We start from the raw sequence: 24,451 nt of genomic DNA, 5'->3' as shown, positions 1-24,451 counted from the left end.
TACAAATTCCACTGCTGCTACACATACTAATATTTCATACTAATATGTTAACTATGGGTACCCTTTATAGACTTTTTACACATTATGTCACGCTTGCTCACATATGATTTAGGAAAGAGCGAGCCAAGTGCAAGGAGCATACCTGTGACAAACTGGAGACTCAGAAAGAAAAGCTGTCCTAAAGAGAGGTTTCAAGTGAGTGCTGCCATTCAGAAGCATGCATAATCCATATGATTTTTGCACAAAACCAGTCTTCCATGTTACAGTTTAAAGCAAAAAGCATTAAAATATTTGGTACTGCTTTCAAAGCACTTTTAGTTATCAGGCTACAACAGACCTTTTTAATTTGGGTTTCTAAAGCTGTATCAAAGGCAAATACATGTACAGATGCTATACATATCCAAAATTCAGGTCAAATCTTAATGCATTGGATGTGATCTTCAGCCCCTGTTTTTAGATACTCAAACTTCTTACTGATGACTGTATTAGGAGTCTATCCCTATTTCTAAAAATAGTTGTTTTCTTAGAAAAAAAGATAACTCCATCTGATTTAATCTTAACTATCTCAGAGGCTCCAACAGGAAAACCTGTTACCTGAAATATACCAAGTATTTAATTTCTAATCTCTTACTGGTAATTTGTCTGAGAACATGTTATCAATCCCTAGACAGACTTCACTTCACACACTAGTATTTTCAACTGTTTTGAGATTTATGAACCCTACTTCACACACTTACCGTACGTGACAAGAGCATGTATGCAGGGCACATACTTTCTTTTTCATATACAGTTTTGTCCTTTAATAGCTTTTAGATAAAAAGTAGGCAGAAGAATGAAGCAAAACAGATGCTGGCAGCATACATGACCAGCTTCCTAAACATCTGGTTATCAAGAATGTCCTTATGATACTTACAAACCTTTCTTCATTAAGACAGCAAGTCATCCTGATGGTTCCTGTAAGCAGAGGTAGTTCTGCATTTTCTACCAGCATCCATTTACTTGTGAGAACTCCTAAACAAAGAAAACACATGTAATTGCAGGGCCAGAGGTTTACAAGGTGGCTCATATTTGATTACCTGCTATGTTTTTCTCTATTTTCCTTGCTAATGCCATGATTTGCATTTCAGCATCCACATACATGCCCATTACAGGGAGAAAACAAGCCATCCTTTTCCTAATTAACCAGTAGCCCTATGAACCTTCAGAGGCTGGTATTATTTTAGTACTGTAGAGGCATACAGATTCATCAGTAGCCAAAACAAGAACAGCCCAGCCCATGCAAAACTGGAAGTAAATCATTAGGCAATGTTTTTTTTGTATCACCTGATACTTCAAAACATTTGATGATAGGATGTCTCAGAGAGGACTGTGAACTTTGACAGAGAAGACTGTTCAGGAATTATGCCAGGAGGCAGCACTGTGTCCCTACCCGACTCTCCTCATACTGCAATGAATCCAGATTGTCCTGAGAAATCCTTGTATGTGGCAATTTGGTTTTCCGGAAGCCTGTACAATCAACAATGCCAAGTTCTGACAGCTCGAGCCTATGATAAGCATTTCCCCTGTGAAGTAAGAATCATCTTGCATGTCTGCCTTACACATGCCGACAGTCCATTATCCAATTAATTATTGTCAGCATTGAGTCACACTAAATAAGAATTGGTAACACTCCTTAGGACAATCAGTTAACAGGAATTCAACTGTGTCAGCAGCATCACGTTTATTCTTCAGATGACTAATATTAACACCTATCATTCTCTTGTTCAGCATTGTATTCAGTAAGGATCCAAAGTCCAAGTTAGCAATCTTTCAAGCTGACTCACAACCACCATCATACATGGCGTCAGCTGCAGCAATCACTTCCAGCAGTGTATCTTCTAACCACAGTTACGGCTAAAGGCAGAACACTTGCCAGAATCAAAAGCTGCCTTCAGAGAGAAAGGTTGGACTACGCAGCCAGCCACCACTGCAGCTGTGCTCTCTCACAGCAAAGTTTCATCAGCTGTGGCACCAAATACCCACCTAAAGGCCAAATAGAGCTAACTAACTTCAGGGGACTTTCCCTAACGTCTGTGTTTCGCGGCTACTGGTTGCTCACCTGTGTGGTACTGCTCTTCCTCCGTACTGACAGGTTGTGTCACCACTTTGAGAAGAGCATCCTTCCCCTCATTTTGTCATCCTGCCAGTTCCATGACATGCTTTCTTATCTTTTCAGGATTTCCCCTCACCTTCGGTCAAAGGGTTAGGTCATTACCTAATTTTTCCAAATGGAAGAACATTTCCCGTACGTATGTCCCTTTCAAAAGCCTGTTCACTTTTGATGACACTCATGGTTTCCTCTTCAGAGAGACCCTTTCTGAAGTTAATTTCAGATCACTTATTAGCTCTCCCTCTCCCTCCCTGCCTGGTCATCTGTGTGGATATTCTGTTTACTCTGTCTTTATTCTTTGTTTACTCTGTCTTTATCAACGTCAACTGGTAGGACAACAGGCGATGTCACACTGACTCACACGTCACTGCTGTCCTGCTGGGAGGATTTATCTGTCAATGCAACATGACCTTCACACCAATTTCCAGTCACTTCTAAACATACCAACCTCCTTTTCTGCCACTAAGCACCTCCTGGTGGTTTGCTGCTTTACTGACTCTTCCTAGAGAAACCATTGCTCTTCTACAAATTTTAAACTTCCAACCTTCTTGGATTTTATTAGTAGCAGTTAAGTGAAAAAACTGGTATGTTTAATCACAAAACTAGTGGTTTAGCTTATAAACGCGTTTGTAGAATGGGCGGAAAAAGAAGATGGGTTGTTTGGGTCATTAGTCCCAGTTCTTCACGACTACAAACAACTATGTAATAAGCAACCCCAGACGGAAAAAGAACACTACCCAAACACTTAGTAAACTTTAGGCTGCCCCAGTGACAAGCCTCAGAAGTCTGGACACATCACTGGAACAGAGAAGACCAGTAGAATGTTTTTCAACAGTTCAAACACTTAGCAAAAATCTACCTATGCAAAAAATATAGATGGGACAGATCACATTCTTCAGCTGCAGAAGGGCAGCACAGAAAAGGAATGGGAAAAAGAAAACAAAAAAGAAGAAACCAAGCAGTCCTTAGAGATCATCAAAAAAACATACAAAAGCATGTTTCAGGTATTAAGATACAAACTTACAAATAGTTTAGAAAAGGTAAAACACTGTTTTAATGTATAATATTAAAGCAGAATACAAATCAAAATACATGTAGTAGAAGAAAAAGCTTACTCTTAAGGCCGTATGTGTAGTGACAAGCAGCTACACATTTAAGAAAAAATAGTAAAAGTTCATTGTTCCATGACTGATTACAAGAATTTTGCTGTTGTCTGTTATTGTCAATACTAAATAATAAAGTTGTCCTTTAAATAATATACTTTTAGGCTATTGACTGCTGAATGTCTTAGTAGTCTACAGCCTGGTAACCACATTTTCTTTTAAATTAAGGTCAACTATAGCACCACAGGGTAGCTATCTTTACCCAAAGGATAAAGTTTCAGTATTTTCCCCACTGTAGGTGGGGAGAATAATCCCAGAGCTGAAGTTCCTCACAATTCATTCGAAGAAGGTAGTTTGGTAATCAAATTTTTCCATGCCTGCTACACTACTGTACATCAGGCAGAACACCCAAGCAGATGTATACCTGCTACACAGTTAGTAAAAAGGGCATACTGTATTGTCACAGCTTAAACTATTTAATTACTAAAAAGTACTTCTTCAGTTTTATGTCTAGAAATAGAAGACAATAAAGAAGAAATCAAACTGTTCTGAATCCCATAAAAGATAGTTACTACAAATTCAGTTAAGTTCTTCCTAGAGCTTAACCTACATTGAAATAATCCCTAAAAAGAACTGAAAATCAGGAACTATATAAGCACCACTACACTATACAAGTGTTTTCATATCAGAGCAAACTATATTAGATCTGCAGACAAAGGAAATGAAAGTGTGGGATCTGTTATGAGCAATTCTAAAAAATCTTTTTTTTTTTCTTTTCAAAACATTAGTAGTAACAAGGTCACAAATTCATAGTGCATACTTATAGATGGTAAATAAGCATTAAGTGCTCATGAACTGTACTGGTGATGGCATTTACACCCTCTTTTTTGCATAGAAGAGAGACAACAAGCATAACGGTAATAGCCACCTGGTATTTTGACCCTATTTGGAAACTCATGGACAGAAGTTGCAAGATTTTCCTTCAGCAAAATACACTGGTTTAGCTCTTCCTTTTTCTGACAAGACTATGTATTTATTCTAGACTTTCATGTAGCTTTCCAAGTGGCAATACAAAGTAGCATAATACTGAATTCAGAACAATTACACAAAGGCTTAATTTAGAAAAACAGGAAGTTGTTACATATATGCATGAAATACTATGCTTAAAAATTCAATTTCTGAATCTTTTTCACAAGAAATTCTGCTCTTTATGCACAAAACCCCCAACATTAATACAAAATCTTCAACAAGCATCATAATACACAGTGCCAACATCTATATGCAAGGACCAAAGATACAAAATCAGATTTCAGTGCAGTTTAAGGCAAACATTGATTTAACACTTCTGACAGCATATAGTCTCCCATATAAACTCAGCCTTTTAGATCTCTGTCCTTTCAAAATTCATACTTTTAAATTGTTCTTCAAGCACATCAGTATCTTCATCACTGTCCTTACTACGTAAGTTTGCATCAAAATCCAGCTCATCCTCCAACTCCCTGCTCTCTTGGCCATTTTTAGCAGTCACAATCTCAGCTCTGTCTTGTCCTTTATCAATCCTGCAGAAAGAAAGAGGATGTTGTCACCACCCACTTCTGGAATTTATTTTTCTTTAACACAAGAATGAGATGGAGGGTAGAATATTCTACCAGTGATGGAAAGGGGCGGGAAGTGGAAAGGAGGAGAAGGATAGTAACCTAAAGTTACTTTCACGTTGAAAAGGAAAGACATAAAAGACAATAAAGGAAAAAGGGTCTGTGAAGCAACAAAAAATACATGTGAACAGTTTGACCAAATAAGCAACAGCTGTCCAGTTGTCACAAACTAGTAAATTAATATAGGATGCTCGAAAAAGAGATCAAAAAAGCCAAAAGCATGCTGAATATGTGAGGTAATTCTACTCAGTATTAGCCCTTGTTTAGTTTTTCTGTTCACTAGTAACTGAATCATCAAATGACAGACAAAATGCAAACAGTAAATTGGCTTATGCATATTTTATGGTGCTTTAGACCGAAATCCATTTAGAAGTGCTTTGTTCCTAAGGAAGATACTCAATTGGTATTAAAGTGCTTTAACCAAGAAAGACTTTGGGTTTGGTTTTGTTTTTTGTTTTTCCCAGCTCCACTAACATCAATAGGCATTGCACCCCCAGTTTCAGCAGAAGAAAGCGATGGTAATGACTCCTACTTATTCCTGTCAGGATTATTCAGAATACGGCATGAAGTACAACAGCTTCTTGGCAGTTTCCCAACAAGCTTTACTAAAAGGGGAAGAAGCAGTTCAGTACTGGAACTATGTAACCTATGGACTACTTACGGAATTATTATTTCTTCTTTTTTTCCACATTTAGCACAGATCTCTAGCTTACTAGCACATGGTCGACAAATACTATGGTATGGATCTTTTACAGTCTTCTGGAAGCACTTCACACTGTGTGTGAGAGAAAGAAAACATGATTAAAAAAATATTTGTAGACACTTGTTGAACATTATGTATTCAAAGACAATACAGGTATACTCTTCAAAAGAGTAACAACATTTTATAGGCCTGTTTCATATGAAACATTTGGTGTTTCAACAAACAGCACTATCAAAATAACTGCCTATCTTACCTCTTCTTTAACTTTTTCAGGAAGAATTATTAAAACAAGAAATGAAGTAGAATCATAAAATCACTAATTTTTCTATTTAAAGTAACAAAAGAAACCTTACAATTAATTTCAGTAGGCAGTTTTACTTTAAAAGCTACATAACTTTTTTTGGTTCAGTGACAGAATGAAACAAGAATATGGTATAAAAAGGTGCATGCATTTTTCAAGTACAAAGCTTTTGATTCAAACACCACAGTGTCATCGTTTACCTTATCTCAGAGTATTAAGAGAGCCACTGTTGGACTTTGTTTATGAATACAAATTCCTGCACAGAATTGTATCCTTCACAACATAATTATGTATTTTTGCTATTCTTTTTAAAGATCTGATAAAACTCTGTAGATTATGTCACTTTTAAAATGCTAGGCCTTAACATTCAGCTGATATTTAGAAAGCCTTGTATTTTTGGAGAACGTAACTATATATCCCATGTAATGCAGCTGCCTTGAAGTCACTCTTTTTTGGTTCCTCAGGCACTCAAAAGGCTGTCAGGAAAGTTTTAGGATACAGTTCTGAACAGTGGATTTGCAGACTTGGCTAAAACAGACTGAAGAAAAAAATCAAGTGTTTTTGCATGCCTTATAAGGACAGATGCCCTAACTAGCACGTAGTTAAACAGAAATTTTTACTTTCTTTCTCAAATCCCCATCTTATGTACTATCACTTTCCCTCTACACTGTCTTCATCTAGATTCTGATGGTATTTCATTACTAAGATGTACGTATCCAACTCCTTGAGAAGCTGTAAAATCACAAGAATTGCTGTAGACACATTTAACAAAAACAATGTCTGAACTGCCTAGCGTTTCTGGTCTTCCCTTTCCCCCACAGAAAACCTACAGTTAGATGTCACTGGAAATAGCAACGTAGTTTGATTTAGTTTCAGGGTTTTTTTTGTCTTTCTTCTATGATCAGTTGCATTAGTATTAAAAATAATGTCTATGGCTATGTCACACCAAACACCACACCAGTGGCACTATCAATGCAAGGTGGGCAGACTTTTTTCTAAAAGAGTTTAAGTGTAATAATTAAACACTTGAAATACAAGTAAACTAGGGATAACTTGTGGAAAGATACAGAAAAGTCCTCCATTACCATTGTCTGTGATGAGAAAAATTAATTTTTCTTGATAATAATCATGTTTTTAATGTCCACAATGTGTTTACTTCCCCTAGAAGCTTCACACATTGAAAATCTTCATAGTTTTGTCCTTTCAGAACAGTGGCCCATTGTACTGCTGTAGGCTGGGCTAGAAACCATCACCTGTAGAGCTAAAATCGTTTGCAGCCCAATTTACTTGTTCAAAAACATGTTGGAAAACATCACATATTCTGCCATAAGCAGCTGTCCCACAATGTCACTTCTTCTATTTCCAATGCTGATTTACATACTTTTTTGCCTCTTTTTCCTTCAACAGTAGGCAAAGAAGAAGCAAAAGAACCAGATCCACCACCACAGGATTTGCTACAGCTCATTACTTTTAAATGGGACACACACAGCCATTCAAGAAAGAGTTAAAGAAGAGAAATACCAACTTCATCCATGGTGAACAGAACCCAGAATGTTTACTTTCAGAACCAGTGAGACTTCTCCCTAATCTATTTGTTTTACATGAAAGCATGAAATCGCTTACTAAAACCAAAATACTTGCTCCATGTGGTTTCATATTAAAAAGCTTCTCACAAGTGGGGGATATAGTATGAACAAACATTCCTTCCCATTTAACCTACTGAAAATCAAAATAAAATACACTATCATTCATGGAACTTCACGCATACATCTACAGAACCCCTTCAAGCAGTCATAAGTATTTTAGAAGTACATAATTCAAGACCCACAAACACAAACTACTGTGACAAAACTGTCATACACAACAGCCCAGCTGCATCTCCTTTAAGTGTTTCATTGTTGAAACACTGGCTGTGCCTGCTGCCACAGAGGTAAGAACCTCTGCAACTGAGCAAGAAGAAAGCAGAGAGTATCAACTTCAGAAAATTAATTTATCATAAACCTAGACATTATTTTAAGATACTTGGGCTTGTATTTTAAGAGAGTTGGGCTTGTTCAGCCTGGAGAAGAGAAGACTCTGGGGAGACCTTAGAGCAACCTTCCAGTACCTGAAGGGGGCCTAAAAGAAATCTGGAGAGGGACTTTTTACAAGGGCATGGAGTGACAGGACAAGGGGGAATGGCTTTAACCTGCCAGAGGGGAGGTTTACATTAGATATGAGGAAGAAGCTTTTCACTGTGAGGATGGTGAGACACTGGCACAGGTTGCCCAGGGGAGCTGTGGCTGTCCCATCCCCGGCAGTGCTCAAGGCCAGGTTGGATGGGGCTTTGAGCAACCTGGTCTAGTGGAAAGTGTCCCTGCCTATGGCAGGGAGGTTGGAACTAGATAGTCTTTAAGATCCCTTCCAACTGTTATGTACTTATCCAAAACCACGTAATACAGAACTTTATGCAAATAATGCTAAATGTTTAATATTTAGGATTATAGTTTCATGTACAAAAAGAAAGAACATAGCAGGAGGTAATGAAATGCATGCATTGCAAAAATTTTGTAGGACTTGAGGCCTCTAATGCTGAGAACAATGTTGCTGATGAGTTTCGATATGACACAGAACTAAAGCCTTCCTCTCCTCACTTCTACAGAGTCTTTGTGAACTACAAAAGTTAAGAGATGTTCAGATACCTCTAGTACTGACTTGCAAGGAGGCCTTAGAATATTGCGTTACAACTGGTTTGAATTTGACTTTTATTCAAGAGGACACACTGACTGTTTTGGAAACATAAACAGGTTCACAGTTCAAGCATTTTAACAGCAAAGAGGGAAGCAGTTGCTTCTCCATATTTTCTTTTCAAATGTTTAAGATAAAAGACTAGCAAATTAGAAAATTATATATTAGAAAATACATACTGTCATTGCAGACTCCAAATTTGAAGAATGTCATGCAGTAGCAGCTACTACTTGTGAGTTTCCAAAACTAGAATATTTTTCCAAAAAAGTCCACCAACAACAATATCAGTGATTAACACAAAGTATCTTAACTTACCATTTTTTAGGCTTTGTTAGCGGTTTGTACTTGTTGAATTTTACCCGCCACTCCAAGATACCTTTGCAATGCTGACACACTCCGTCATGAAGCTTAGCATTTATTTTCTGAATAAATAAAAAGATATAAAAATGAGAATTATTTTAAAAATTCCTACTTTCATGAATATAATCTTCCTTAGAAAGCATTTCCACCCATCATGCGATTAAAATGGCATTTAGAAAGACACTTGTTTCATATTAACATAAGCATTTCATATTCTGTTACTGTTAGTAATTTTCTTCAGTGGAAAGAGTACTGAGATAACCTTTTACCTTAAAGTAGCCTTCATTATTTTTATCATAATTTTAGTACCTATTTATGTAATTATATTGTTGGTAATAGATAATTATAGAGATTTTATTATTATTTTTTCAGTTCTAGAGATTTTATAGAAATGAGCCCTGAAATACACAGGTTACACCCGAAGAAATAAACTTGCAAAACTTAACATTTAATTTATATTGCTCAAGCTACTATTATGCTACCTACTTTAAGTAAAAAGTGTCAGGATTTTTTTCTCAGAACACAATGGAGTAAAATACACATTATTTGCAGTCAAATCATTTAATGTCTCTCTCATCATAAACTTCATTTATGAAAAAGCAACCCATTTTTGCACTCAAGTATCTAAGATAAAATCCGCAAAATGGTCATTTAAACTATGATATATTTGCAAGACAATGTGAACAACATTTTCTTGAACATTTTGTATTAAGTTTTCTCAGGTATACAAAATGTCAACTGGCCAGTATATTTGCACAAGAAAGGTTATTCTGAGATGGGAAGCAGTACCAAACCACACTGTTATTATAAATAACAAGCAACACATACTTACACGTTCAACCTACTTTTACTTCTTCTCCACCTAAAAATGCCAGCAGTAACTATCTATCATATGGGTGTGTGTGTCCATTCAGACCTCTAAAAATAGAAATTTTGCCACTATACAGTACATATATATTAAAAAAATAATCTATTGTGCCTTTCTTGAAACAGCTTTAAAATGGCTACTGCACCAAAGTTAGATTGTTGACGTTAGATTGTTGACATTAGATTATTAACACTAAAACACATCTATTTCTTAGAATACCTAAAAGTTTGCTGGAACAGATACTGCATTAATTGGCATTAGAGTTCATGTCATTCTGAAGTAATTTTTTGGGTTTATGACACATAAGAACTTCTTACTACCCCACAAAGTTCTACTTTAACATACCAGACAAAGGAACAAGCATAGCTTTAAAAATAGAGTATCTTACTCTGTTTCAAAAAATATATGTATGCTGTTTATAAGTGGGACTATACTATGGAGCTTGTTTTCTACTGTTTTCATTTGCAATAAACTTCAACCATTTGGTAAGAGTTTTCCCACAGTGTGGTTAACTGAAGTTGTGGCACTTTTTGGCTGGTTCAGTTAAAAGACAGTAAACTTCTTTTCAAATTATCAAATACTTGGCATGTTAAGAAAGAAAGTAACACAAGGTTTTGAAGAATGTTTGAATATCGAATACCGAAAGCTGTGGTTCTGATGTCAGTCATGCATTATGAATTAAATTTTTATGTGTATTCGGTCTGGCTGAGACGGAGTTTCCCCAGAGCAGTCCTCATAGGGCTGTGCTGTGTATTAGCAGCTAGGAAGATGTTGATAACACATCAGTGTTTTGGCTACTGCTGAGCAGTGTTCACACAGCATCAAGGCCGTCTCTCCAACATTTGCCCTCACCAGCAGGCTGGGGTGGGCAAGATCTGGGATAGGACACAGCCAAGACAGCTGACCCAAACTGACCAGAGGGATATTCCATATCATATTATATCTGCCCAGCAATAAAATCTAAGACTTAGGAGGAGGGGGATGACAGTCATTACTTTTACATTTGCCTTCCAGAGCAAACACTACATCTCTGTGTTGTGGCTGGACATCACCTGTTACTGAAATAGGACCTGAGGTGGCCAGTCCCTGGGTGACATAGTGTGTGGAAAGATTTGGGCAGGTTCCTAGGGTGTTTATCAACTCCCATAACCTGGGACTTCACACCTGATCAGGCAAGCAACCCTGGGAAACTGACGCACCACCTGATAGGAGGGTGCCTTGCCTACCCCAGTGAAAACCAGCAGCTTCTAGCATTGTACTGGGGCCTGGCCTGTGCCCGTTTGGTACTCTCAGAGAAAGTTCACAGAATCATAGAGTCATAAAATCAACTAGGTTGGAAAAGACCTTTAAGATTATCCAGTCCAACCTGTATCACAGGACTGCCAAATCCACCACTAAACCATGTACCTAAGGGCCTCATCATCTATAAATTTTTTGAACACTTCCAGGGAATGTCATTCCACAACTATTCCAATGCCTGACCACCATTTCAGTGAAGAAATTGTTGCTAATATCCAATCTTAACCTCCCCTGGTGCAGCTTGTCCTATCACTTGTTCCTTGGGAAAAGAGTAACAAGTTACTCTCAAATTGCATTTGAAGACATCACGGTTGAGATAGGGACCCAAACAACTATAGTATCTGCCCCAGTAGTGAAAAAGAAACAGTGGGTAACAACAATGGGCCCATATCACCAATTAGTAAGGGAGGAGAAGAAGAAAGTCAGTCCTTTGACAAAGAAATTGCAGGAAGGAGTGGGAAAATTTAGACAGGAAGTGGACATACCTAGTCCCTGACCTCATCAGAACTTCAAGACACACAGATAGCTTACAGTCACCAGCCAGGTGAGCAGATTGCTGCCTGGCTGCTCTGATGCTGGGGTAATGGGGGTGACAGTCAACAACTGGAAGGTAAGGAAGTCCAACAACTGGGATACCATAATAGAAACCAGGGAATTTAAAGAGGAATTGGAAAAGAGGCAGCAATTTGTTGTCTTTGGAGACAGCTCCTCTCAAGTATGAGGTAAATATACCCATTCAAGGAAGCTCTTGTGAAGTCCTCAGGAAAACAGACTACTGCAAACGATGACAGCGAGTAACAGAGAGAACTAGCGGTGCTAGAACTCATCTACAGTGATTTAGAGGATGATGATGACTCCAAAGATCCCAAGGACGTCATGTGCACTTGGGCCATGTGGAAGAAGGTGATTCAAAGTGCTCAAGCATCACACTTTAACAGCTTGGCAGCAAATTACTGCTCAGATATGGATACACCAACTGTGGAAAGCCTCTTTTTTGCTCAAAAACTTGCAAGAAAACTTCTGTACCTCCTCAACCCCATGGGCTAGTACCTTGGCTATTAGGGGCATCCCAAGAAATCAGTCATCTCCTGCACTGGTCAGAGGGAAAGTAAGCCCCAGGAGCATGCCATGTGGTGCACTCTGGTTCTCAGGTTCTTCTTGTAAGGCCGGAGGGACGACATGAGGAAGTGGGACGGTGCACTCACCTTTAAGCTGGAAGCCCATGTACATGAATTGAAAGGGAAGACTGCTGTCAAGAAGGGGTCACCCAAGAAGGCTGTCAGCATAGCTGCTGTAGAGACACAAGAAGGCAATCAGCGGTCTCCCAGATATAGAACTGAAATCACCTCCCTTGATCCTGGTAAGGGGTACTTCTGGTCTAACATTGCAAGGGTCAAACAGTGAACACTCTGATGAGGAACAAGAATATTGTTCCTTGCCGAGGAAGAGGAAAGGGATGACCATGTATACTGGACTGTATAGATTTGATGGCCTGGCATATCAGACCCACAGAAGTAGAAGGTTCTAGTAGACACTGGAGCACAGCGTACACTGGTGCCCTCAAGGTATAGGGGCACACAAGCCACCTAGATCTCTGCAGTGACATTGGAGTGCTGAGAATTGTCTGTATCAGAAGCTGAGGTGAGCTTAACAGGGGACAAGTGGAATCACCTAAGGAACACGCACAAGTCCATGGGACCTGATAAGATTCATCCATGGGTCCTGAGGGAACTGGTGGAAGAATTTGATAAGCCATTGTCCATCATATTTGAAAAATCACAGCAGTCAGGCAAAATTCACAACACTGGAAAAAGGGAAATAAACGGCCCATTTTTAAAAAGGGGGAAATGGAAAACCTGGGAAACTGCAGACCAGTCAGTCTCACCTCTATGCCTGGCAGAACCATGGAGAAGATTCTCCCAGAAACCATGCTAAGGCATATGAAAAATAACAAGGTGGCTGGTGACAGCCAACATTGCTTCACTAAGAGGAAATCCTGCCTGGCCAATTTGGTGGCCTTCTTTGATAGGGCTACAGAACTGACTGACAGGGGTAGAGCAGTTGATGTCATCTACCTGGACTTGTGCAAAGTGTTTGACACTGTCATCCTTGTCTCTATACTGGAGAGAGATAAATTTGATGGATGGACCACCCAATGGATAAAGAACTGGCTGGCTGGCTGCATGCAGAATTGCAGCCAACAACTCAATGTCCAAGTGGAGACCGGTAACAAGTAGTGTCCCTCAGGGTCAGCGCTGGGACTGATCTTGTTTAACACCTTTGTCAGCAACATGGACAGTGGGATTGAGTGTGCCCTCAGCAAGTTTGAGGATGACACCAAGCTGTGTGGTTCGGTTGATACGCTGGAGGGAAGGAATGCCATCCAGAGGGACCTTGACATGCTTGTGAGGTGGGCTCATGCCAACCTTATGAAGTTTAACCATGCCAAGTGCAAGATCCTACACCTGGTCTGGGGCAATCCCAGGCACAGCTACAGGTTGGGCAGAGAAGAGATTCAGAGCAGGACCTGGAAGTGTTGGTCGATGAAAAACTGAACACGAGCCAGCTTCAGTGTGCGCTCGCAGCCCAGAAAGCCAACCGTATCCTGGGCTGCATCAAAAGGAGTGTGACCAGCAGGTCAAAGGAGGTGATCCTGCCCCTCTACTCTGCTCTCGTGAGACCTCACTTGGAGTACTGTGTGCAGTTCTAGTGTCCTCAACATAAGAAGGGCATGGAACTGTTGGATGAAATCCAGAGGAGAGCCACAAGGATGATAAGGGGGCTGGAGCACCTCCTGTATGAAGACAGGCTGAGAAAGCTGGGGCTGTTCAGCCTGGAGAAGAGAAGGTTGCATTGAGACCTCATAGCAGCCTTCCAGTAACTGAAGGGGACCTACAAGGATGCTGAAGAGAGACTCTTCATCAGGGATTGTAGTGATAGGACAAGGGGTAATGGCTTTAAACTTAGAGATCTAGGTTGGCTATAAGGAAGAAATTCTTTACTGTGAGAGGCACTGGAACAAGCTGCCCAAGGAAGTGGTGAACGCTCCATCCCCAGCAGTGTTCAAGGACAGAGCCTTAAGCAACCGGTTGCTCAAGGTGAGGTGTCCCTGCCCATGGCAGGGGGGTTGGAACTAGATGATCTGAAGGTCCTTTCCAACCCTATGATTCTAAGTGTCAAAAGCACTCCACCGTGACTAGCCTAGTGGTCTCTTGCATCATTGGCATGAAATACCTCAGGAGAAAGTACTTCATGTACCCAAAGGGGAACTGGTGGGCTTTTGGTGTAGCCACTGTGAACACACAGATCAAACAGCTATCTACCCTGTTCAGCTTCTTGGAAGGTCCTTTGCTGTGGAACTGCTCTCAGTTGAAGAACAGCAGGTGCCAACTGCTACCAGGACAAGCAGCAGTGGCATATATTCCACAAACTGAGACTCCCTGGCTCCTATCCATGAGCTGATTCATCAGCTGGAGAGCCAAGGAGTCATAAGCAAGACTCGCTCACCTTTGAATAGTTTCATATGGCCAATGCAAAAGTCTGATGAAGGGCGGAGGTTAACAGTAGATTGCTGTGGCCTGAAAGAAGTGATGCAGTGAGTACTGCTGTTGATGTTGTCAACAAGATAGCAATTATGTCTCCACCAGCTAACAAGAAGGAAACACCAGTTTTCCTTGCAGGGAACCCCTTTGTGGGGTTCTAGAGAAAGCATATTTCATGTTACAGTCAGCTTGTGAGCCCTCTTAAGTAACCCAAAAGAAGAACTGTTTTGAATGGGGCTTTGAGCAACAACAGGACTTTGAGCATATCAAACAGGAAACAGCTTGTGTGGTAGCTCTTGGGCCTGGCTGAACATGCAAAATATACTCTACACTGCAGCTGGCGAACACAGTCTCACCTGGAGCCCGTGGCAGAAAACATCAGGAGAAAACAGATTGACCACTAGGTTTTTGGAGCCCTGGGTGAGGATCAGAAGCCCACTACACCCCAACTGAAAAAAAGATACTAGCAGCATAAGAGGGGGTTCACGCTGCTTCAGAGGTTGTTGGTACAGGAGCTTATCTCCTCTCAGCACTTCAACTGCCTGTGCTATATTGGATGTTCAAAAGAAACATCCCCTCACACAACCAGGACTACACAGAGTAAGCAGGTAGCGTCAATCACACAATAAGCTCAACTGCCCAGGAATCCTGGAAGATATCATGGACTGTCCACAAGGCAGAGGTTTTGGAACACTGCCTGTGGAGGTGGCTCATACCCAAGAGGCACCACCATATAATGAGTTAGCTGAAGATGAAAGGTGTTAGGCTTTGTTTACTGATGGATCCTGGCAGCTAATGAGGAAACTTTATGAGAGAATAAAATCATTGCAAATTCCCAGCAGATATCTGTTAAGGGCTGGCAATTCAAACTGCTGTCAAAACTGACTGTGTTCATTCTTTCAAAATTCTTGCAATTTGAAGATAAGCCTTCTTTTCAGCACAAAGTAAGGCTCCAAGTAATGTAGCCTGAATAAGCTTCTAATAACCTGCAAATTAGCCTGAACTTCCCAGTTCTTTCACACTCCTGATTTGCATTAATTAGTAATGCATGAGGGGAGAAAGACACAAACACTGTAATTTTTATTTCCAGGTGTTCTTTATCATGATCAACTATTTTTAGTATAGCTAAGGTAGAACCCAATAAAGATTGCAATAGTTTAAGTTGAAGACAGCTTGTTGCTCTTCCAGAGGGAGTTAGCTTCCTTGCTGAAAACCACCTTGCTTCCCATAATACATCCTGACACCACAACTGTTGAATGGAAGCCCTGTTACTAAGTGATGCAGGGATAGGCTCAGCAATGCGTAACACACTTGGAATGCAAGAGACCATGCTTAGGACTGCATGTGGTATAAACAGTGCAAAACAACATACTACGAACTACTTTCACCTCTCATCTAAAGTTTGTCATATAGGCTGCCTATTACAAATTCTGCTAAATATTTGCTATGGAACAAGCAAATATGCATAGTTATTATTAATGGAGCTTTATAAAGCTCTTCCCCCTTCCAATATGCGTATCATCTGCCTCCAGAATACACAACAACCATATGGCGGTGAATTTGTTTTTAATTTTTGTTTTTTTAGCAGACAAACTAGAATGCAGGCCATCCCAAATTCCAAAGATGCCTTTTAATTTTACTCATTCTGTAGATCTTTGCATGAAAACACTACCTCATAGTAGTAGTAGACCTAGAGACTAGTCATGCAGCATATAAAGACTATATTATTGGGACCTCTTCACCCTTGTTCCAACAACAAATCCCTACAACTCATCTGATGATTAGTTCTACCTCTATATTAACACATTGCTTCACAACTGAAAAAGGTCTTCAGAAGACAATACAAGAAGCTCTAAAGTAAAGTAAAATAAAGTTAATGTATTGAACGGCACAGCAATAATCACATTATCCATAGTCAATGAATCTCTGAGATTGTCTGTCTATTTAGATTCCTTCTACACAGTCACATTTGAACTGCTCTGTTTTATTGATACAATCAGCAACACTTCAAATATCCAGTGCAAAGATTAAGAACATTGATGAAAATGCTGCCTAGGAGTCCTTTTGACAGCAAATTAGATTTTTAATTAGACTGTAGATATGAAGATCACATTTAAGATCCTGATCCACGAATAAAGATGACTGGACTTTTCAACCTAGTCACCTGTAAGACTACAAATCTTACACAGCAGCTCAAAAAAATCACATGGTATATCTGCTCAGAAAGCAACAACTGGAAGATAGACAACTTTTAAGTTCTAATTTCCTCCTTCTAAGAGGTATATACAGCACAACCTCTTCCTCCCCTTCAGCAATTTCCTGCATTTTTTACTCAATGTTGTCACTTCAAGTACGGGGAGATGTAGTTAATCACTGGCTCAGTACATCTGAATAGGAGAGAGACTATGACTCTACAATCCTTCTACCAGCCCGATGATTTAGAAAGTCAATAAAGAATGATGGATTTATGTCAAGCAAGCAAGCTTACAGAGTTTAACTTTGGCTTGTGCTTGCCCTCTAATTTTATTCTGGTCAGAAAAAAAATCCCTGATGTTTAAATGATACTATTACTAAAACAAGTTGATAGTTTACTGTTATTTTCTATACTAAATGCAACACTTCATTTGGTTTAAAAAAAAAAAAAAGTAGAGTATCACTTTAAAAAGCTATGCCTACTTGAAGAAGTGAAGAAAGATATCCCGAATTAAAGATCTGGATAAACTATTTTTTCATGTTTTTGAAATCATCAAAGAACATGCGAGAGTAAATTACTCTAACAAACTGGAAGAGAAACTTTCCTGGTATTTCAGCTCTCAGAAAGAATAGGAAAGTTATTTGTTAAATCAAAGAAATCCCTTTGCTGATTACTTTTCCTATTAAAACTTATTTTTCAATATATGTTTTGTACATTGTTTAAACTTTCATATATTCATATTTTCTTCCTTTTGCCCATTTAATAGCTTGCTTTCTTTACAAAAATCCCAACAACTCACACAAAGGCCTCAACAAAGCTTAGGAACTTCATTATTCCTTTCTAAATTTTCTAGCTAGCTTTTACACAGGTTGTTAGCTCTCATACACAAAGAGGTGGTACTGCTTACGGTCTGAAATGGACTTCTTGATGTGAGAACTACTCTGACAGTTCAGATTCTGTTTCTGTCACAGCAGACTATTTATTTACTTTTTTCTTTTGTTGTTTTTTTTTTTTTTTTTTTTTTAATGCTCATTTCCCTGTTTTAGTCAATAGGTCTTCCCTCCTTTTGATTTTTTTTGGTTGGTTAGTTGGGAGGTTTTTTGCTATACTTCCCTCCAAGGACAAGTGCAACTCATCCAGTGCTTACAGTATGTCTATATATTCTCTGAATAAATTATAGTTCTGCAATACAGACATGATAAACAGTCTTGAAGCATACAGTCATTAAATATTCCATGTGTATATTATATACACACTGTCAGGAACAAAACAGACAAACACTAACAAAACAGCAACCTCTGTATGCTCACGTAACCCAATATTAAATCATGTAACAACCCGCCAAAAGCAGTTCAGAATGCATTAAACACATGCACCTACGCCTACTAACTTGATACACAAAATAATCCCTAGCTTAAGCTAGCATTAAAGCATTCACAAGCAAGATGTAATGATGGGGTTTCAAAAAAGCCTCACTGTCTGTTTGGAAGTTTCTAATTATGTGAGAACCTATGGGTATTTTGAGTTAGTCTACTGAAAGCAGACTCCTACTACTGTGAACACACCAGTGTTCTACTCTTCTGTAAAGGAATGCAATGTCAATGCCATTCATTAACTTCCTTGTCAAAAGCACAGGTGATAAAAAGCACAGGTGATACTGCTTCAATCAAAAAGGCTTAATAACTACACTTCTCAAAAACAAAATTCCACAGGATCTCCTGTGAATGACTACATAGCAGAGTAGATCAGCAGAGACTAACAAGCGTGAAACAATGATACAAGACATCAGATCTTCAGGGTTCTACTACACATTTCACAAGTAAGTTATCCAAAGAGCTTCACTTACTTACATATTGTATCAGTATTACTTTAAATTCCATTTTCTACACAGGTATTTTTTAATCTTTTTTTCTTAAGAGAAGGACATCTAACATTTTAATCAAAGACCTAAGTCTTCTTTGTATCAGTAATGGTTATGTACAGTTAGCTAGCATTTAAGGTCCTTTTGTGCTTTACTGCTATGGACTTTAAAACACATGAAATAAAAAGCTTTCTCTAAGCCCAATTCCAAATGGCCATCTTGGAGATCAAGATGTTTGGCTTTTTTTCAGATCTGTGCCCATGATTCTGAAAACATGCATGCAACTAGCAAGAGAATATACACACTTGAAGAACCGACAGCCAACTCCCATCCTCTTCCCCACAAAGAACTCAACACATGCATGGTCTCACCCTCACCATGAGTTAGGTTAGAGTTCAGAATAGATCACAGAATCCTAGAACAGTCTGGGTTGGAAGAGACCTTAAAGATCATCCGGTTCCAACCCCCTGCCACAGGCAGGGACACCTTCTACTAAACCACCTTGCTCAAAGCCCCGTCCAATCCGGCCTTGAACACTTCCAGTGATGGGGCAGACAGCTTCTCTGGGCAAACTCTTCTGATGTCTCACCATGCTCACAGTAAAAAGCTTGTTCCTTGTGTCTAATCTAAATCTCCCCTCTTTCGTCTTAAAGCCATTCCCCCTTGTCCTCCACTAGTTGGTAAAAAGTCCCTCCTCAGCTTTCTCACAGGTCCCCCTTTAGGTACTAGGAGGCTGCTTTAAGATCCCCCTGGACTGTTCAACTCAGGTTGAACAAGGCCAACTCTCTCTGCCCATCTTCATTAGGGAGATGCTCCAGCCCTCTGACCATCTTCATGGCCCTTTTCTGGGCTCAATCCAAGAGGTCCATGTTGGGGGCCCCAGATGTTATGCTTGCTCCTCTTCTCCATACATGAAAGGCTATAACCCAGGCCTGAATGTAATTCTAAATCCATAATAATGGGTGGCTAGAAAGCAGACTTTAGCCTACCAAGCTACGCTATGTCGCATCAGGAACAGGAAGTAACCAAACTCCGATACCGTTAATCTGATAATTCCAGCTGGCTACTGCTTGTGCTGGGTTTGCATGACAAGGTTTTGGTAGCAGAAGGGATACAGTGCATGGCCTCTGTGAGAAGCTACCAGAAGTTTCCACCATGTCCAAAAAGAGCCATTGCCAGCCAGCTCCAAGACAAACCCGCTGCTGGCCAAGGCCAAACCCATAGTGATGGTGTTTGTGCCCCTGGGATAACACACTTAAGAAGGAGAAAAAGTTACTGCACAGGAGAAAATTCAGCCAAAGGAGTGAGAATATGACAGAATCAGCTCTGCAGGCACCAACATGAATGCAGAAGGAGGGGAGGAGGTGCTCCAGGCACTGGAGTGGAGATTCCCCTGCAGCCCACAATGAAGCCCCTGGTGAGGCAGGCTGTCCTCCTGCAGCCCATGGAGGTCCATGGTGGAGTAGATTCCACCTGCAGCCCATGGAGAAGCCCATGCTGGAGCAGGGAAAGCTTGTACTGGAGCAGGCTCCTGCAGGACCTGTGACCCCATGGAGAGAGGAGTCCACACTGCAGCAGTTTGTGAAGAACTGCAGCCCATGAGAAGGATTCACGTTGGAGAGTTAATGGAAGACTGTCTTCCATGGGAGGACCCCCATGCTGCAGCAGAGGGAAAGTGTGAGGAGTCCTCCCATGAGGATGAAGGAGTGGCAGAGACAGCATGTGATGAACTGACTGCAACCCCCATTCCCCTGTCCTTCTGTGCTGTTGGTGGGGAGGAGGTAGAAAATTCAGAAGTAAAGTTAAGCCCAAGAAGAAAGGAGTGGTCGGAGAGAAGGTGTTTTTAAAATCTGGTTTTATTTCTCATTAACCTACTCTGATTTGACTGGTAATAAACTTATTTAAACCACGACACCAAGTTAAGTCTGTTTTGCCTGTGACGGTTATTGGTGAATAACTGTCTTTATCTCGATCCACAAGGCTTTTGTTATATTTTGTCTCCCCTGTCCAGTTAGGGAGTGGGAGTGATAGAGCAGCTTTTGTAGGCATCTGGCAACCAGCAAAGGTCAACCCACCACACTGGTTTATCTATAGCTCCTCTCTGAGCTTCAACTTACTATGACTGAGCATTTAAGATCTGAGTCCCTGCGCAACCTGGTCTAGAGGAAGGTGTCCCTGCCAATGGAGGGGCTTTGGAACTAGATGATCTTTAAGATCCCTTCCAACCCAAACCATTATATGATTCTGTAATTCTGTAATCTATATTCACTTGTTCTGTTCCTAGTGCCATCTTGCAGTCTTGACCAACAAAACAAATTATCCATACAGCCAGCTGAACAAGTAGCTGACATAAACACTATGATAAAGCTAAGGTTCAGAGTTAATAACCTCTGAAATTTAGGGAAATGTGGATTATCATCTGGGGCGTACTTAATGAGAGGAAAGAAATGGAGAAACAGATCAGTCATTTGGGTGTAAATATGAATCACTTTGTGGTTTACCATCTGATTACAATAGAGTTCTAAATGTTCTCATTGAATGCTATTTGCTTTCATCTCTAGAACTTCTCCAGCTTCCATGCTGACTTATGTAATATACTTTACATAAAATGTATATTCATAAAATATACTGTATATTCCTCAGCTGAGTACCACAAACAGCTCTCCTGGAATATACTATGTAAACCAAACACTCATAAACAAATTCCAAGATTCAGTAACTAACAACACAATGTGTCAGGGTTTACCCTGTCCTGGCTTTTTCCTTCTTCAGCTCCTCCTAAATGGAGGCTCTCCCAGCACTGTTGTAGCCAGTTGTCCAAAACAAGTAGAGAGGCAGTGTACTTTGTTGCAAGAGCGTTTCACCTCAACTAGCCTATCCTAGAGTAATGCTGTAGTAAAGACTGATCATTAGAGGAAAGACAGATGGAACTTTCATCACATTTTGCAAGCAATCAAATATATAGTCTTTAAGATTAGAAAATGGATGCCAAGTTCAGTGTCAGACTCAAAACTCTTCAAAAAGAAAAACCCTGGAAGAACTGGATAACAACTGCCAGTAGACCACTACATCCATTTCCTCTGCAGATACTGCTTCTCTGAGAGAAGCAGCAATAACACTGCAAACAACAACTGAACTCCACCTGCAGTGCAACCTGAAGCTACTGTAGTCAATATTCAACATTGCTAGTGCAGTGCACAAATGCAGCAGGATAAAATTTTTGAACTATAAAGCATTCTGCAGCCTTTCAAGGTAGTATTACATAGGACAGTGTAGAACAGTAGTCAAAGATAAGCCAAATCCCTAAAATTAAAAAAGAAAAAAAGTTTAGCCGTGATTTACAGGAGACCGACCTTCTTTCAGCAGCTCAGCAGCTCTGAGTGTTCTGACCTACTGAGCTAGTGAAGAGGGGAAAGAAAGAATGACACATTACCACTCCCTGTGATCAAACTGCTACTATTACATCCTTTCCCTCATCACACCTTGAACTGGTGCATCTGATCATTCCGGGGTAGACAAGGCAGCGATGCAAAACTGTGATAATTCAGCATAGTCTGTAACTAAACTATGACATTAATCACCTAATCTTTGTTAGCCTAACTAAATTTCTCAAATAGCAGAATCAGGTCTAGTCATCAATATAAAGACTCCTCTGTTCCCCTTAACACTAGAATCTGTACATGACAATATGCCAAAAGAAAAATTACTTTATCACACACTATCTAACCTCCATAACAGGAAGCACCTTCTTCAACAAGCTTCTTCCCTGTGTTCAGCAATCTCCATATGAACTGGCAGGTACAGACAGAAAAGAAATCAGAAAGGAAATAGACACAGTCCCATATCACAGGCAATGCCTGCAGTGAACCTTGGCTGCATTCAACAGGTTTAAAAAAAAATTATTTTTGTGCATGGTACTGTGCAGTTGTTTCTACATGATGCAAAATATTTAAAAAGAGAATGAAAACAGCCATCTGCGTATTAAAGTGATTGATTTAGTTACAGAAATTATGTCAGAATTCAGTTTCTCTTTGAAGACTTTTCTGACAGATCAACTCTCTAGGATATTTTTGTCTGTGTTTAGGCCAGACAGGAAAATACTCTTCTATTGGGGATCATGCAGTGACTCACTCAACAAATAGCACTGGTGCTGCTTAGAGTCCCATTTAAGCAGCCTGTTCAACTTGCAGAACCAGTCCTATTTTCTACCAGTCCTCTTGTCTCAGTTATTTCTGACAACCCAGTCAGGTTCAGCTAAAGGGATACTGACATAACAGCAATAGCAAGAGATAAGTTTCTTCTAGGATGCTCATCTTGTGTTTTGTTTTACTCATCCCTTTCCATTTAAGCCTGTAAGATAAAACATCCCACTTTCCTGTTGTTACTGGTCAGGCATGCCACTTGGCCTTCATCCTCTCCAGCACTGCTATTTTGTTACCACAACTACAAGCACAGAAAATGTCCCAAGAATATATTGTAAAACATTTCCTTTTCCATGCTTAGAAACAACAGCAATGGTCTTTTTAAACAAGTGTGACCATATCAAACCATGATGCTGTAGGTAGCAAAAGCACTGATAAAACATCTAACGACGCTTTTCTATGTAACTACTCGGAAAAGCCCCGTAAGATTTTTTAAAGCCTTAAAGCCAACATGAATCTTTTTTTGAAGTTGTCTCAAAAGAATGAGAAGTGCAACCTGGTATTTACGTGGATGATGGGATGTCCTGCTCAAACTATGACATGGCGGAGCTGTTCAAAATAAATTCTCAAAACCAGGTGTTTGAAATAAAACCACATAGTCGCAAGCTCTGAGAAGACCAAATACCTTCCAAGAAGTCCCATGGATGACAACACTGCAGGGAACATTTACTTACTGCACTAAAGTAAATGCTTTATTTCAGTCCTTCTCTTAATAATTCTTTGGCTTAACAAGGGCCTGTCATGTCATGAATATGGGTCAAGTATCACACAAAATGCATTTGTTTACACAGCTGCCTCAGACCGGGGTCAGGTGACAGCTGGCTTAAATGGCTTGTTATGTATTACGCCCTTGACGCTGCAGTGAACCTTTTGGGCAGACCGTGATGAGAGGTTTCTCCACTGTCAAAATGAAGATGCTCCTCGCCTTGCACTGCTGCATGGCTTTGTTTGTGGTCCTGAGGCTCCTCAACATCTTCTGGCCGAAGGCCGCACCGGAGCAGGCCATCGACTCAAGGGCACCCTGCACCCAGCAGGCCGCACAGGCTCCTACCTACGGTTTCGACATCAAACCCCTTCCGCCGCTCCGCCCCGCAGCTGCTCCGCGGGGTCGCTCCGCCCTGCTGCCGCTCGGCGGAGTCACGCTGCTCGCGCCGCTCCCGTGCCTGCGGGCAGCGAGCTACGCGACCCGGCCGGCGCCCTGCCGCGAGGGGTTCAGAGCGGAGCGCGGACCGCCCCGTGACGGTCCGCCCGCGCCTACCTTGCGCCGGGCGCTGGTGTCGTACTTGTCGTTCCTGAAGGCGTGCGTGTTCTGGTACCGCTGGGGCCGCGTGCGCGACACGTTCCCCCTTTCCGAGCTCATTCTCCTAGCAACCGCCACTGCCCGCACCTCCTGCCCCGGAACCGCTCCGCACCTCCCCCGGCCCTTCCGCCTCCCCATTGGCCCGCAGCCTCGTCTCTCTAACCCCTCCACCCACCACTGTTCGCTG

General features: G+C 40.6%; 1 protein-coding gene across 1 annotated transcript; it reads right to left on the bottom strand.

Moving 5' to 3' along the window:
• Positions 1-2,428: 2,428 nt before the first annotated feature.
• CUNH9orf85 (chromosome unknown C9orf85 homolog) lies at positions 2,429-24,375 on the bottom strand. The gene is made up of 4 exons (XM_061470806.1): positions 24,223-24,375; positions 8,954-9,060; positions 5,569-5,682; positions 2,429-4,811 (listed from the first exon to the last, which is right to left on the bottom strand). The coding sequence occupies exons 1-4, from the start codon at positions 24,322-24,324 to the stop codon at positions 4,634-4,636; spliced, it is 501 nt and encodes a 166-aa protein (XP_061326790.1). The 5' UTR covers positions 24,325-24,375; the 3' UTR covers positions 2,429-4,633.
• Between the last annotated feature and the right edge of the window lie 76 nt (positions 24,376-24,451).

The sequence above is a fragment of the Pezoporus flaviventris genome, unplaced genomic scaffold (genome assembly GCF_033815535.1).
Source record: "Pezoporus flaviventris isolate CSIRO_AGI_PZ_B2104156 unplaced genomic scaffold, CSIRO_AGI_Pfla_v1 ptg000064l, whole genome shotgun sequence".
Taxonomy (NCBI): Eukaryota; Metazoa; Chordata; class Aves; order Psittaciformes; family Psittacidae; genus Pezoporus; species Pezoporus flaviventris.
The sequence above is the reverse complement of the archived record's forward strand: the minus strand, read 5'-3'. Positions and strand labels throughout refer to the sequence as shown.

Excerpts from the sequence above, each read along its gene's own strand:
- CUNH9orf85 (XM_061470806.1), bottom strand. The coding sequence starts at position 24,324 with ATGAGCTCGGAAAGGGGGAACGTGTCGCGCACGCGGCCCCAGCGGTAC. Across the intron at positions 5,683-8,953 it reads CTAACAAAGCCTAAAAAATG|TGTGAAGTGCTTCCAGAAGA; the intron begins GTAAGTTAAGAT and ends TCTCACACACAG. Across the intron at positions 4,812-5,568 it reads AAAGAAGAAATAATAATTCC|GATTGATAAAGGACAAGACA; the intron begins GTAAGTAGTCCA and ends TTCTTTCTGCAG.